The sequence below is a fragment of the Castor canadensis genome, chromosome 14 (assembly GCF_047511655.1).
Source record: "Castor canadensis chromosome 14, mCasCan1.hap1v2, whole genome shotgun sequence".
Lineage (NCBI taxonomy): Eukaryota > Metazoa > Chordata > Mammalia > Rodentia > Castoridae > Castor > Castor canadensis.
Window position 1 is genome coordinate 65,474,747 of NC_133399.1, and position 16,293 is coordinate 65,491,039.

At 34.9% G+C, this 16,293-nt stretch overlaps 2 protein-coding genes across 3 annotated transcripts in view; one reads left to right on the forward strand and one right to left on the reverse strand.

Annotated features, from left to right (window-relative positions):
* Nucleotides 1–16,293, forward strand: part of Gtf2e2 (general transcription factor IIE subunit 2) — a 67,546-nt gene that overhangs the window by 14,877 nt on the left and 36,376 nt on the right. For both annotated transcript variants that reach the window (XM_020172628.2, XM_020172627.2), the window contains exon 3: nt 12,808–12,899. In XM_020172628.2, coding sequence (XP_020028217.2) covers nt 12,808–12,899 — 92 coding nt within the window. The remainder of the gene's footprint in view (nt 1–12,807; nt 12,900–16,293) is intronic.
* Smim18 (small integral membrane protein 18) lies at nt 295–8,319 on the reverse strand. The gene is made up of 2 exons (XM_020172630.2): nt 8,238–8,319; nt 295–911 (listed from the first exon to the last, which is right to left on the reverse strand). Exon 2 carries the CDS (start codon nt 872–874, stop codon nt 587–589), a length of 288 nt encoding a protein of 95 aa, XP_020028219.1. The 5' UTR covers nt 875–911; nt 8,238–8,319; the 3' UTR covers nt 295–586.

A 16,293-nucleotide genomic window follows, 5' to 3' on the forward strand; every position in this document is an offset into this window, starting at 1 on the left:
ATTTAGAAACAAATTTTAAATAGCATTTTTGTTACCTAAATACTGATTTTAATTATTTAGATATAAATTATTTTAGCATTTTTAGCTATGTTTATGTTTTCTAGTTTGTCTTTTCCTGTTCAATACTGAATTCTAGGACTCTTTCATCCTTTTTTGTGGGAGGGCGGCCCTGGGGTTTGAACTTAGGGCTCCCACACTTGCTAGGCAGGTGCTCTGTTGCTGGAGCCATACCTTCAACCCTTTTGGCTGTGATTATTTTGGAAATAGTTCTTCTGTTTTGCCCAGGCTGCCCTGGACCAAGATTACATGTGTGAGCCACTGACACCCAGCCTTTTATCTGGTTTTGAAGTGTCATATTAAATAGATTGGTAATTCACATTTACGAAGTTTTACCATTACTTTAATGAAAGGGATACACACACAAAAAGTGCATTTTCACTTTTTTTTTTTTTTGCTTTTACTAGAAATGTTTTAACCATTCAGAGTCAGAAATAATTTTATAGTAACAGTTGGCCTCAGGAAATACTGCTTTTTTTTCTGAGAAGAGGTTGAAGGCTTCTTTCAAGATTTTCTCTTCTGTGGAGAGCTAGACCACTTCGGTGTCACGTTTTCTAATGTTGTCCATCATACTTCTGAGAGGGTTAGGTTCATTTTTCAGGTCTTTCACAGTTTTGTTTTTTACACAGCAGCAGCAGTCAAGCACTTCATAAAGGAAAGCCAGCACCACTAAGGATACCACAGTAAATATAAATAAAAGTAGGATAACAAAACAAGCAGTGTTCCAGTTATCATGGAAAGGGTAAATTTTTTGAACTTGAAAACCAAGGTACTGATAAACAGAGGTAGTGGTTTCATTCCAAGGGCTAGAAGCCATTCTTAGTGATTCCACTTCTTATATAGCTCTTTAGAATCTATAAAAAAGTAGAAAATGAATATATGTAAACACATTATAGAATTTGTCCGCTCAAATCTCAGTGCTAAGATGTAAATTTACATAGGTGACATGAATTTTCTTTATTGTGTAGCAGAATTAATAACTGAATTGTTTTGAATTTTTTGTATATTTATGCCAAATATGTAAGTTATACTCCAGTATTTTTTTCTTTTATATCTAGTTTTTATGTATATTATTCGTTAGATAAATATTCGTGTTTAAGATTTCCACATAGAAATTAAATGCTAATGAAGGGGAAATTCTCAGTATTTAAAGATTGCGTTCTTCAAACTGCCTCTGGAAAAGCTTTGTCAGTACCCTCACAGATTCTTCTCACCTTCTTGGTTCTGTGTGTTTCTGTCTTATTTCCCCTCCTTTCAGCTTTAATGACGTGATCAGAACCAGGAAATTGTGACTGAATGAAAAATAGAGATATCAAAGCGAAATAATGGCAATTTTCAGAATAAGGATAAAATCAAATTTTAGCCTAAATTGCCTGTGAAGAGACCTTAATCTTAAGATTGCTTATTATGCTGGGTGCTTTGTGGCTCATACCTGTAATTCTGGCTACTCAGGAGGCAGAGATCAGGAGAATTGCGGTTCGAAGCCAGCCTGGGCAAATAGTTTGCGAGACCCTATCTTGAAAATACATAACCACATACAAAAAGGGCTGGTGGAGTGGCTCAAGGTGTAGGCCCTGATTTCAAGCCCTAGCACCTCAAAAAAAAAAGAAAGATTACTTGTTATGTAGATAATAGCTTTAAGTGATTCATATACCAAAATGATCCATGGATACTTTTACTTAAAAAATGTAGATAAATTTAGCACACTCATTATTAGTTATTAAATATCACATAATATATCACAAAATAAGTGTTAAATTTCAGTTATTATTATTTATTTTTGATGGTACTGGAGTTTGAACTCGGGGCCTCGGTGTTTTACCACTTGAACCATGACCCCAGCTCTAAATTTTAGTAGTAACCATTAATTTTTGTTCTTGTTGACCTGGTATTTGTTAGGCATTAACTGGGAATGTATGAATTGAATGTTTGATAGGATGAGCTTGGTGCCTGTGGCTCATGACTGTAATCCTAGCTACTTGGGAGGCTGAGATCAGGAGGATCACAGTTTGAGGCCAGCCCAGGCAAATACTGCATGAGACTTCATCTCCAAAATAACCAGAGCAAAATGGACTTGAAGGTATGGCTCAAGCAGTAGAGTGCCTACTTTTCAAATGCCTGATTTTCAGACATGAAGCCCTGAGTTCAAACCACAATCCCACTAAAAAAAAAAAAAAAAAAAAAATTTGATAGGATGGGAACTACAGTAATAAGGAGCCAAATGAGTTTTTATTGATCTTTTAAGATGTAAGGCTATTGTAAAAAAAATTGTTAAGTATCTATACTTAACAAAATTTTGGAAATAAAAAACATAATTTAATTTCCTTAATTCATTGATTATTACTTTTTTTTTTGAAGATAGGGGTCTCCCTTTGTAGCCTAGGCTGGCCTCGAATTTGCTATATAGCAGTCTTGCCATGAACTTTGAACTGAGGAACTTGTACTGCATTCTTACTACATTCTCAAAAACAGGCTTTTATTCATCCTTTTAACAAATGTTTATTTATTACCCATTGTGTGCCGCATTCTAGCAGTATCTTTTGTGTGTATGTTTTATGTAAAGAAAACTTCAAGGTAGCACAGAAGAGTATAACAAATCTCTGTGTTCTCATACTACAACTTCATTTATCAACTAACTGTTGGCTCCTCTATACCTCTACCTATTTGCTTCTTTGGATTATTTTAAAGCAAATCCCAGGCATTATTTGTTTAGAAATATTTCTAGTATCTCTAAAAGATGAGAACTGCATTTTAAGTACAGTATTATTTTCACACCAAAACTCCAAAGACATAACAATATAATTGTTTGAATTTCTTGGTTTTCTTAATAAATAGAATTTTAAAGCTATGGGGTTAATAAAATTCTGTTTTCTAAAGTTTTTGTTTGTTTGTTTTGGTGATTGGTATTGGGGTTTGAACTCTGGGCCCAACACTTGCTAGACAGGTACTCTGCCACTTGTGCCACTCTGCCAGCCCTGTTTTGTGTTGGATATTTTCGAGACAGATTCTTGTGAACTCTTTGCCTGGGCTGGCTTCAAATTGCAATCTTCCTCATCTCTGCCTCCTGAATAGGATTACAGGCGTGAGCCACCGGTTCCCAGCTAAGATTTTTATTTTCTGTCCTAAATCAAGGCAAATGTCTTCACCTCTCTGTCTAGACTCTTGCTTCTTTCCCACAGTTTGAAGGATAAATTTATGAATTGAGGCCAGAAGTAAAGGCTTATGTATGCTTTCTTTTTGGATTAAGAATTCCTTCAGTTTCATGGTGTGTGGTGACCTTTCATCTTGAAGTGAGGGACAACAGACTTAATGAGCAGTAATTGGCTTGCTTACTTCTATTACTTCAGGGACACATAAAATTACGTTGTAACAAAGGAATGTCACATACTATTACATTACAGTATTTTCAGGCTATGTCTATAGACCCAGCCTCTCAAAATTACCTACTTATCCTTTGAATTTCTCTTCAGAACACATTCTTACGGAAATCAGGGTTGCTACCTTGCATAGTTTTAGGAAGTACCCTGTACATTGTGCTATGATGTGCCTTTGGAATAGATACATGTGTTATGTGGATGTCCTGACCAGCTATGCATGCAACCTCTTCATTATTGCTGCCTCTGATTCTAACACCATGCGCACAGATGTCCAAGGAATTCATAGAAGATTATGGAGGCAAAAGTTAGGTCCTTTTTGATCCAGTTTCCTTAAAAGAGCAAAGGCACTTGAGTCACCTCACATACAATTTAAAAATCTTCAGCTTTTGGTGCTCCTTTAAAGATTTTTAGCATTACTAAAGCCACAATACTTTAATCCCAGTATCTAAGAGGGTGAGGCAGGAGGATAGCGCATTTGAGGATAGCCTGGGCAAAATTACCAAGGCCCTATCCCAAACAAAGACCACCCCTCCCCTCACCCAATAACAAACCTTCAGACAGGCAAAAAAAGATTTTTAGTGCTGTTAGAGTACAGATATTCCAGTGAGGGGTAGTACACATTATTGTTATTTTTACTTTGGTGTAAATGAGTTTGAGGTCCTTTTTAAGAGCAGAGGTAATAGAGGGCGATACAAAGATAGGACCTTGGGAAGCTAGACAGCAGCGTCACTTGTGTGGGTTGGCAGGAGCACTTGAGGGTCTATCTCAGGTACACTGATGAATGTGCTAACCTAGGCTCCCTGCCTCAGGAGTTACGGAAGTAGTCCTTAGGCTATTAAAATCTGGGAATTTCTTCCCAGGGTTTCTCTTCTAAACCTCATATTAGACATAGCTGGAGAGGGAGAACAGAACAGAGAGAGAAGAAAGTAGAAAAGCAATTTATACATTATGTATCTCAAATTAGTTTAATCCATGTTACTAATGAACTTTAAGTGTTTTTTCATTATTGATTTCAGACACTTCATTATAGCAATTTTAAATGAGTAAAAAGTAAAAGCTTTATCCACAATTTTATCTCCCTAACATAACAGTTTTTTTCTTTCTTCTAGAAATTTGCTTTATAAATCTGTACCTTGTACTTGGCTAAACTTAATTTGAAATTATTGCTTTGATTTAGTTTGTTACAAAAGAGCCTTTTTTGTTTGTTTTGACTTTAAAACTGGGCAGAAGTTGTAAAGATTGTATCATCCTTGAATTCTTCCTCTTAAATTAATGTATTTCCACACAGTTGAATCACAGGTAATTGTAGTGATTTGGAAAGATTTTTAGGATGTGTTGTCAAGTGAAAAGAACAAGGTGCAGGCCAGCGTGTGTGAGGAAGAATAGAAAATAATATCCTTAATTGCTGTGTCTGCACAAAAGTCTTACAAGGAGCTCCAAGAAATTAATAATGATCATGGGTATGGGTAGGGAGGAGAGTGTAAGCACAGACATAAGTGTGAAAATTCTCAATTGATACTTCCTTATAGTCTTTAGTTTTTGAACCATATGAATTTATTACTTATTTAGTAGACTGCTGGGGATGTGGCTCAAGTGGTAAAGCACGTGTGTAACAAGCTTGAGGTCCTGAGTTCAAAACTCTAAAGCAATCTTTTTTTTTCCCCCTGGCAGTACTGGAGTTTTAACTCAGAGTTTTATGCATGCCAGGCAGGCATACTACTGCTTGAACCATGCCTCCAGCCCTTTTTGCTCAGGTTATTTATTATTTATTTTTGTGGTACTGGGGTTTGAACTAAGGGGTTTGGGCTTGCTAGACAGGTACTCTACCACTGAGCTACTCTGCTATCCCCTAGACACACTAAAGGAGGGAAAAAAAAGTACTATTTCTTGCTTTTGGCTTTTAAAAGTCTGTTGTTTTATATCTATTTAATACATATATTGAGTTTTCTGGATTACTTTTAAAAAGTCAAAATTAGAATTAATAAACATCATTTTTATAAGACTGTACTTTTTGTGTGTGTGGTGTTACAGATCAAACCTAGGGCCTCCTGCATGCTAATCAAGCACGCTAACCCTGAGCCACATCCCCAGTTCTAGTCTGCGTGTCTCATTCACAGATGAGTGCATAAAATGACTCTGTTTGCTGTGGTGACTATGCGATAGTAATGTATACCACTTCCAAAGCTACTTGCATGCTTTGTTCAAAGTGTCTTAGTGGTTTAGAAAAGAGTATATGTATGTCAGGTTTTTGTTGTAAGTTATGATAGTTTTGATAGTGTTGAAACAGGTGAGCAGGAGCAGGTCAAAATATTTCTTGCTTTGGTTAGCTTCTGGACACATCTGAAAAAAGGAAAACCCGGATATGTAGTCATTTCTCACCTTAAGTTTAATGTGGTGTATTCTTTGAAAGTATAGAAGAGTTCCAGTGATGTTTTGTGTTAAATTTAAGGTAAAGACTAAATAGGCCTATGAAAAGAAGTACATCATTAGGATTTTCATAGTTCTCCTATTCTGAGACTTTATTTTTGAAATTAGAATGAAAGTTTGTGTCAAGCAAATGCTGTGAACATGCCTTATAAAAAGCAAGAGAAAATGGTTTTTTAAAAAAAGTAAGAACATCTTTGGAGAGAAGGGGGAGGTGACACAAACAATGTATACACATGTAAGTAAATTAAAAAAAAGATAAAAGGAGAAAAAAAAAAAAAGAACGGCCTTCTGCTTTTGTGGCTTCTTCCCTTCCTGTTAAAATTTCATTGTGGGAATGAGGAGCTTTAAAGCTAACAGCATAACAGCATAACTTTCTTTTTTTTTTTTTAGTACTGGGGATTGAATTTAGGCCTTGAGCTTGCTATTGAGGCGTTCTGCCACTTGAGCCACTCCCATTCCTTTTGCTTTTTTAGTTTGTTTTTCATGTAGCGACTCTCTGCTAACTTTGGGCTGGCTTCAAACTGTGATTCTCCCACTTCTGCCTCCCCAGGAGGAAGTAGCTGGAACTGCAGTAGAGTACCACCGTACCTAGCTAGTAGTGTATGCTTTTAGTTTTTGTTATTTTTCACCTGTTTCTCCTCCTGTTTCAAAAGGCCTCAGTGGGATATTTACGAGGATAGGACTTGGAACTGTTCTGAAGCTTCAGATTGCCAGATCAGAATAAAATTATGCTATAGCTGTGTTCATGGTAAAACCCTTGAATTGAGTTCTCTGGCACTTTGAAGCATATCACTTTAAAATATGATCAGTTAATCATAATAGCCTTTAATTATAGAGGAACTCAGAGTCAATTTAAGCTCTGAAATTTTTTGAGATAGGCCATGCCTTTCAGTAGGTTTGGTGAAACAGTAAGGAGCTTGGATTTATGCTAACTATACATCGTATGTAAAATGTAGGCTAGGGTGAGTGTTAAAACACTGTGAAATTAAAATAAAAATTTCCTCACTCCAACAATTGAAATTTTAGATTGCAAGTTATCTGTTTTAGTTGATAAAGTTATTTTTATGTTCTCTTAGACCTTTTTTTTTTTTTTTTGGCTCCCACATGTTGTGTGGCAAGCAGGAATGGTTTCTAGGTAATTAACCCCATTGTGCTGAACCTGGGGAGAACCAGTATCTTGTTACAACAACCTTTGGGTTTTTATAAGGGATACTATACTCATGATAGCCGAATGCTGACTAAGATATAAAAAGAATAGAAATTATGAAATCCTGAAAACCACAAATCACCAAAACCCTTTAAAGCAACAAGGTAAAGGGCAGGAGTTGGGTCTTTAGTTTGGAAGGTATAGTATCTTAGAGCTCTAGCATCTACTACTTCATGACATTTTCATCCTTTAATACTGTAAAATTGGAAATCTGGCCAGCAGTTGATATATATTTTTAACAATTGCAGTAAGCCATGAAAATAATCTTATTAGCTAGAATTACCTTCCTTCTTTAACCAATTCTGCTTAGTATGTATTTTATTTTAAGGTGTAGTACATGAAAAAAGACTTAATTTATATTTATTCTCAGGATCAGTTTAAGAATAATGTCAACATTATATATAAATATGATAAGTAAAATTTTTATGGCTTGTCAAAAACCAACGGTTTTCACTTAATAGCATGACTTGTATTTTATAGTAAGATAAATTTCTCTGAGGAATTATTTTAATTAAAATGTTAGGAAAGTCAAGCTCTGTAAATTATCTCTACTTACAGTATAATATATGATTTTTTCGTATGTTTCACATATGAAACATTTTTTGGTCTTTTGTTATATAAAAATCACAATTGTGATGATTTCTTGACATTCTTTGCATCTGTAGTTAGTCAAATAAAAATTATTTTGAAATATTTTCTCATTTGTTAAAATGTAAAAAACTTCCTTGCAACTGCTTTTTACCAGCCAATATAATTTGTACATATAATCAGAAAGCTTTAGTCCAGGATTTGCTTTCAGTCTAGATTTTTCTTTAAGAAAAATCCTTTGTTAAGACAGATCGAGCTGCTGAAATGAAATTGCTCTGAGAAAATGAAATTAGCAAGTAGCCAGTTAACATCAAATGCTTATGGTTTCCTTAAGGTCTGTATATAGATCAGGTTTATTCACAATGTAATGAATTTTCCATTAAGACACAGATGGTATGCTTATCAAGTAGCACAAGGCAGTCTTCATGTTTTCATAATAAAATATACCAAGCAATGGCACGAATACATTGCTTTTTGTCTTTAGTAGGAATAAAGCTTTCTGGTTGATTTTCATGGTAAAGTATTTTCCTATTGCATCATAAGAACATGACTACTAAATAAAAAAGATCATATAAACCTACCTCTTGTCTGGAAGGATGCTGTTGAAGCGATGGTATTGTCTGTTTGTAATGCAGTCTAGTGCACAGCCAAGATGGAGCTGTGCTTCTATTGGTTGGCCCACAGTGCAGCTGACAGTTTCCTCTACGTTTATTTGCATTAAGTCTTGCCACCCTGAAGAGGAAATCATTCATAAACTGGAATAAAGCTGTTTGGGAGATCAACTATCACCCTTTTTTCATGTCCTTAAGCTAAATTTCTTCATAGGAATTTGTGAGTTACTAACAAGTTGGTGATTCCTTAGTATTTTAATTATAAAATTTCACATCCTTCACTGAATATTTCCGTGCTTGGGCTAGAAGATAACGTTACAAAATGTAGTAACCTAGGAAACAGCAGTCCAGGTTAACCAGCTTGACATTTCTCTCAGGAACTGCAAAAAATCTCATACATGAATTTGTAACTTTTCTCTCAACATGCAGTTGATATATAAATCTTGTTGCCCTCTGGTAGTGCTTATTTCCTTGTAGTGGTTGGATTTAGAAGATCTGAGGGTAAAAACAAGGAAGGTTTTTAGTTCAAGTTGTAAGAGGGTTAGTTTACATTATCTCCTTTTAAAAAACAGCCTATGAAATTTAAATGGTAAAGTAATCTCCAGTTGGCTGTTCAGTGATAGAATGTTTTAAATTGTAATGTATTATTTAGAGTTTGGTCTAAACATAGCAGAGTCAGGATTTTCAATTAAGGGATCAGCTGTCAAAACAGCACACTGGGTGAATCCTTGTTAGGTATAGACTTTTTTTTTTTAATTATATATTATTACCAATAGTTTCTGGGGCCCTAAAGGGGTACATAGAAATAGCCTTATTTTATTCATCCAACAAATAATTTGAGTGTTGACTACAGTTGGCATTGAATTAAAAGCTGGGGATCCTGTAGTAAGCAAAACTGTATGTGGTTCATAATGGACCGTTTCTGTGGTGTTTGTCGTTAGTACATCATCTCTTTTTCATAGTCTTCCTAGTAAGTTGTTTACACAGTAGTAGAGGATAAGTTTAATACTATTTTACTAAAATAAAACAAGCAAATATTAAATGTGTATTTATAAATTTCTATGCTCCAACAAAATAGCCAGCTTCAGATGGAATAATCTTTGTAAAGGCTTATCTAATAAATCTAATACATGGCAGTATCACAGTGTTTACATCCTGATTTGAATCTATACTTTCTTAATAACCCCAATGTTCTTTTTTTTATTTGTGTACATTAGTTGTACAAAGGAGTCTCATTGTGATATTTTCATAGATGTATACAATGTACTTTGATCAAATTCACCCCCTCCATTATACTTCCTTAATCCTCCTTGGCCCACCTCCTTTTTTAAACAGTATTTTGTGGGTTTCATGATGCTATCTTCATTTACAGTGTATGTGCGTGTATATGTATAGTAATGTACTTTGACTATGTTGTTCACCCCCAGTACCCTTTCTCTTCCTCCTCCCTCCTCCCACTGATTTCCTCCAGAAGGTCCTCCTCTTATGCGCGTATCCCATTATTATTGTTAATCATTTTGGTTCTAGTTTCTGCATTTAAGCAAAACCATGCAGTATTTGGTTTTTTTTTTGAGCTTGGCTTACCTCACTGCACATAGTGATTTCCACTTCCACCCATTTTCCTGAAAATGACTTTATTTCATTCTTCTTTATGGGCAAATAATACTCAATTGTGTATATGTATACCACATGTTCTTTATCCATTTATCCTTTGTTGGGCACTTGGACTGATTCAATAGCTTGGCTACTGTGAATAGTTGTGTAATAAGTGTGGGTGTGTAGGTATCTCTCTCATTTTTTTTTTGTGGTACTGGGGTTTGAACTCAGGGCCTTGTGCTTGCTAAGCAGGTGCTGTGCTACTTGAGCTATGGCCCCAAGCCCCCAGGTATCTCTCTTCTATGTTGACTTACACTCACTCTTGTGGATATATGCCCAAGAGCTGTATAGCAGGGTTGTGTGGTAGGTATATTTTGTTTTTTGATGAATCTCCATATTGATTTCCATAGTGGTTACAGTAATTGATATTCCTACCATATGAGGGTCCGTCCGTTATCTCCCTGCTCCAAACAAACATTTGTTTGGTTTTTTGATGATTGCCATTCTGACTGGGGTAGATGGAATCTCAGTGTTGTTTTAAGTTGCATTTCCTTTATGGCTAAAGATGCTGAATATTTCTTCATGTATTTGTTAGATATTTATGAGAACTGTCTATTCAGTTCATTTGCCTTTCTTTTTTTTTTTTTCTCCACTGCTGGGGGTTGAACTCAAGGCCTCACACTTGCTAAGCAGGTGCTCTACTGCTTGAGCTACTTTGCCAGTCCTCATTTGTCCATTTTTTAAATTGGGTTATTTGTTCTTTTGGTGTTTAATTTTTTGAGCTCTTTATATATTTTGGATAGTAATCCTTTGTCATTTATTTCTGCTCTGTGGGTTGTCTCTTCATTCTGGTCATTGTTTCCTTTGATGGGCAGAAGCTTTTTAATTTGATGTAGTCCCATTTGTCAATTCCTCTTATTTCCTGGGCATTGGACTGTTCAGAGAATAATTGACTATGTCTGTGTATTCCAGTGTTTTCCCATGGTAGATTGAAAGTTTCAGATCTTAACATTTAGATCTTTGATCCATTTTGAATTTAGTTTTGTACAGGGCAAGAGATATAGGTCTAGCTTCTACATGTGGATATCCAGTTTTCTCAGCACCATTTGTTGAAAAGGCTCTTTTTTCCAACATTTTGGCTCCTTTGCCAAAAATCAGATGCCTTTAGCATCTGCTTATTTCTGGGTCTTCTATTCCATTGGTCTATGTGTCTGTTTTTGTACCAGTACCATGCTATTTTTGTTACTATGGCTCTGCAGTATAATTTAAAGTCTGGTATTGTGATACCTCCAGCATTGTTCTTTTTGCTCAGGATTGCTTTTGCTACTTGGAGTCTTTTATGTTTAATATGAATTTTAGAATTGATTTTTCTATTTCTGTGAAGAATGACGTGGGATTTTTGGGGGGAATTGCATTGAACCTATAGACTACTTTCTATTCCCAATATTCTTAATATCTAAAAGAAGCCAATAAGACCTATTTTTATGAGGAATTAAATGTGAAAATCATTTAGCATGGTGTTTGGCAGATAATTGTTCAGTAAATGTTCATTACTATTACTGTTGCAAGTGTCCTGAACACCTTGGGAAAAATGAATGTGTAGGTAATATTTCAGATTTGAAATAGTAAATACAGAAGCACACCTGTAAAGCATTTTTTTTCCTTTCCCCCTTCAATACTGGGATTGAATTTAGGGGCTTGCTCTTGGTAAGCATACGCTCTACCACTTGAGCCATGCCCTCAGCCCTAGGCATTCTTAATATTATTACTGTTTTGGGGAACATAAATAGACTTAATTGTGCCAATTAAGCTGTTTGTCAAAATTGCATCAAAGCTATTTTTATGTGAAAAATTTTATGAAGTTTCATTTTAATATCAAAAAAGCATATTCAGTAAAGACTTTCTACTAACTAGTCTCAAAGGAGTATCATGTTGCCATCTAGAAGCTGTTCTTTCAGATCTGTGACAGTTAGTACATTTGACTTGTGGTGGTTCTAATGCAGTCTTCTGTTTAAATGATTATTACCAAGCTGATGCCAGAGATTGGCTCCCCCACCCCCTTATTTAACCTCTTTGTGGATCAGCCACATAGGAACCTTATAATACCTGACCTCATGTCTTGATAATAGAATGTACTTTTGAAATGTTTTTCTAGTATTTATGATAATGTTTTTTACTGTTCCTGTCTGTTGCTAATGGAATGCATTTGTGATGCAATGGTGCATCACATCAATAGGTTTTTGCCTATAAGTATACAACAGAATGGTGTTGTGAAATAAATGATCTTCTATAATGACTTCTGAGGAAGAGAAAGGGAGGGAGGGACAGAGAAAGAGGGAAAGAAGGAGGGAGAGATAGAGATAGAGGTAGAGAGAAAGAGAGAGAGAGACAGAGAGATCCACTACTCATTTGTTTTCTAAGGCTGTTAGAAAAATCCTTGTGGATCAAATTGAGGTTTGTAATGTTCCTTTGTCTAATTACTGTGGGAATCTAGTCAAATTTTTGGGTGGAGATGTGTCTGATAGAGCACTTGTTTAGCATGTTCAAAACACTGGATTTGATCGTCAGCAACACACACAACGCACACACGCACACACTGTATTTTAATGCATGTTTTGTGCGTGTGTGTGTGTGTGTGTGTCTCGGGGGGTGATGGATTTGAACTCAGAGCCTTGCGCATGCTAGGCAAGTGCTCTACCACTGAGCTACATCCCAGGCATATTTTAATGCTTTATTCATATTTCATATCTACCGTTAGTGAGAAAATTGACAGTTTACTATACATGCAAAGATTTTGTGTTTTTACCAAAATTTTATAGTATAGAACTCATTGTATGAAAAAACTCAAAATATTTTACTAGAGTTAAAATCGTTTTTATGTTTTAAAGTCATAATAACATACAATATGAAAATGTTGTAATTGTGTTTTGCACTTCATTTCCAGATCATAGCAATGGATCATTTAACTTGAAAGCTCTATCAGGAAGCTCTGGATATAAGTTTGGCGTTCTTGCTAAAATTGTGAATTACATGAAGGTAAGTACTTTTCTCAGATAACAAAGTTCTGTTTAGCTTTTTGGGATTGGAATTTTCAGAAGTTAAATTTGTATATACCTATCAAAATTTATCAAAAGTTACATTTTTAGTGTGTGTAGTTTATTGTATACCACAGTGAAAGTATTTAATACTGCCACATTTTTGGTCTGTATTAAATTGGCATGGCAGCAATTCATATAAGTGTTTAATTCATATTTTTTTAAGTGTACAATGTAAGCCCACCATTTTAGTTAAAAAGAGTGTCTCAGGCAATATATACATCATCCCTTAATTAGTCAGTAACTGCTGCAAAACCATGGAGAAGTTGTGAGTGGCTTTCAGGATATTTCTTCTTGATGTGAGAAGTAAGAACTGCATATTGGTAGATGGTAGTGATGAATTCTTTCCTTCTTAGGAGAGAAAATTACATAATTACTAAAGGTTTTAGAATATAATATTTGGAAGATTTAGTATTTTCTGGGGATGGTACCTAGAACCTTGCACATGCCAGGTCCAGCAGATGTTCTTCCACTAAAGTACATTTCCAGTCCTTAAGACTTTGAATCTTTTCTCTCTCTCTCTTTTTTTTTTTTTTTTTTTTTTTTGCATTACTCAGGGCTTTCTACTTGGTACACAAGTGCTCTGCTGGTTGAGCCACACCTATCCCTTTTTTGTTTTATTTTCAAATAAGGCCTTATGCTTTTGCCCAGGGCTTATCTCTGATCATGATCCTCCTAACTCCTCTTCCAGGTAGCTGGGATTGAAGTGTTTACTACCACACCTAGCTTGTTTTTGATGTCTTTTGCTTCCAAACTCTTATTCTCATACAGGTACTGGTTACATCTCTTCCAAAAGTCTAAGGTACTATATCTGTTATTATTTTCATCTCACCCATCTGCTTAAAATGTAAATCAGATTTTTGACTATACTAAGGCTTTTCTTTTGTAATTTAAGAGACTTGGTGTCTGGCTATGTCTGAATTTTGTAGTTTGTGTTTGATTTCTAGTAGAAATTTGTTTGTTTATAATTTCCCAGTATTAAATGATATGGTTTGACACATATGTATTCATCATTCATTCATTCCATCCATCCATTGCCCCTTGTGGTTAACATATTAAAATCTACTATATATTATTCATAGCACTAATGGTGGGAATACCTGGGGAAAAAAACACATCCCCTGGAGTAGGTTGAGGGAGACTGACATTAAAGTGTCATGTTTTTGCTACTCTTCACTTACCTAAAAGACGTACTTCTATGTTTGTGTTTCTAGATCACAGATCTTCAAATTTTTTATTTGCTTCCCCTATAATTTTGAAAAACTTATACCCCTTTGCACGTATTTAAATTGATAATTACAATATTTAAGAAGTCTGAATAGTGCTGTTATTTAACTTTAAGTTTAAATAGCAACCAGAACTATGGACTTTCTGGCATAATTGTAGTGTTTCAAAAACATCACTCTTTTAAATTTATCTAATGGAGTCTGAATGTCGTGCTTCATTAAAAAAAATACAAAACCAAACTTCCTTGGCTAGAGGTACTACTGAAGTGGAAGAGTGCTTGTCTAATAAGCATGAAGCCCTCAGTTCAAACCCCAGTACCACAAAAACAAATAAATAAATAAATAAAAAGTAAAGTAAAACAAACTTTCTTATGAATAGGAATTTTTTATTGTTTTCTCTTTGAACTTACATGTCCCTTCTGTTACTCTCCTTGAATTTTGTTGTAATGTTTTAGTTTTCTTGCTTAAAATCTTTTATTAATCCTCTCTCCAACTTCTTTCCCACAATAATATAAATAATTGAAATAAAAAATGTTTTTCTTATAATCACAAGAAAAATGTTAAAAATATCTTCTAATTTTAGTTACTTTATTATTAGTTATTATTAGTAGGCAGTTGATTGGAATAACATACATATTAACATTTTGATTAAATTTCATTTTGTAACAGAAACCCATCCTTCAATGAAGTAAATGAAAGTGTCTCCTCTCTTCCTCCAATAGCTCTTGTATCTGGAGATGTATACTACTTATTGATAAAATGAAATAGAATTTGGCACCAAGTCTGTTCTTGTTCTTAGATTTTTGTAGGTTTAAGTGCTGAGAAATAAATGCGCACATAACTAAGTTACTTCTACTGGAAGTTTAGTGATGGTGGAGTCTTCCAAGTTAAATGCCAAAACCTCTTAGTGATTGGTCATCAAGCATCTGTCAGTCAACAGCAGTTCAGTTAAATCCTCCTTCAGTTTTGTTGAAAGCAAAGCAGTTTAAACCACCTAACTTACCAAAGGTTTTGTTACCTAGTTCTTAACTCCACTCATGATAGAAACCTGCACCAAACCAATGGTAGAGGCAAAGTTCCATTAGCCCAGAGAGCAGCCTTTCTCAGCTTTCTTACCATGATGGAACCCTTTAAATAGTGTGCAGTCTTCTGCACACTTCTTGTATCTCAAGTTCACACATTAGCCTAATCATTAAATTGTGGGAATAAGTCAATAATACTCTGTTTTTATATAGAAAATTCTAAGTTTTCTTTGTATTTTGCCCAATTTATTAATCTCCTATATATTTCATATGTGTGTGTATGTTTTTTTCCTTTGGCATTTCTTCACCCCTTATGAAGAAGTCACTAGTATAGGTAAACTTCAGGTTTTCTTCTTAAAATTTTTCGATTTGATTCTTCTTTCCTCTTTATCAAAGTAGCACCGTACTTGTCCTCAGGTGAACAGAAGATTTGAGAGTTTCCTTCTCCCAGGTGTTCAGTGCTTGAGACTTGCTGATATCCTTCCTCACTCTTAAACCCAAAGCAGCATTGGGGGATTTCTGTTGATGTTTTTCTCTAAAAATTAAGTTTTCCTTTCAAATTCAAAAGTCTTATCAGTAAAGTCAAAGCATTTTTTGCTAAACTTGCTCAACTGCTTATTTTTTCCTTATTTAAAAAGAAAAAAATCTGTGCTGGAGGAGTGGCTCAAGCAGTAGGGCTGTCTAGCAAGTGTGAGGCCCTGAGTTCAAACCCCAGTATAGCCAAAAAAAAAAAAAAAAAATTGGCTAACTTTTTCAATCATTCCTCATCTTCATATCACTCAGTAAAGCATGGCCTATTGTTTTCTTGAAAAGTACTTTTTTTTTTAACAAGAGAAGTAAAACCTTGCCCAGAGCCATAACTAATGGGGTACATCAGTATAGATGCCAATGCAGTTTTTCCAAGACACACTTTGTTTCCAGAAATGAAGATGCCATATTAAATGGTATCTTGCCTTTTACTTGTTTGTGGCGGTTCTTTGTAGCTTAAATTTTTCTAGAAATTCATTGTTACTTGAAATGTTTTTTATAGAATTACTACATGATATTATATTCATGAAACCTGTAAATTTGTCAACTTGGAAAGAAA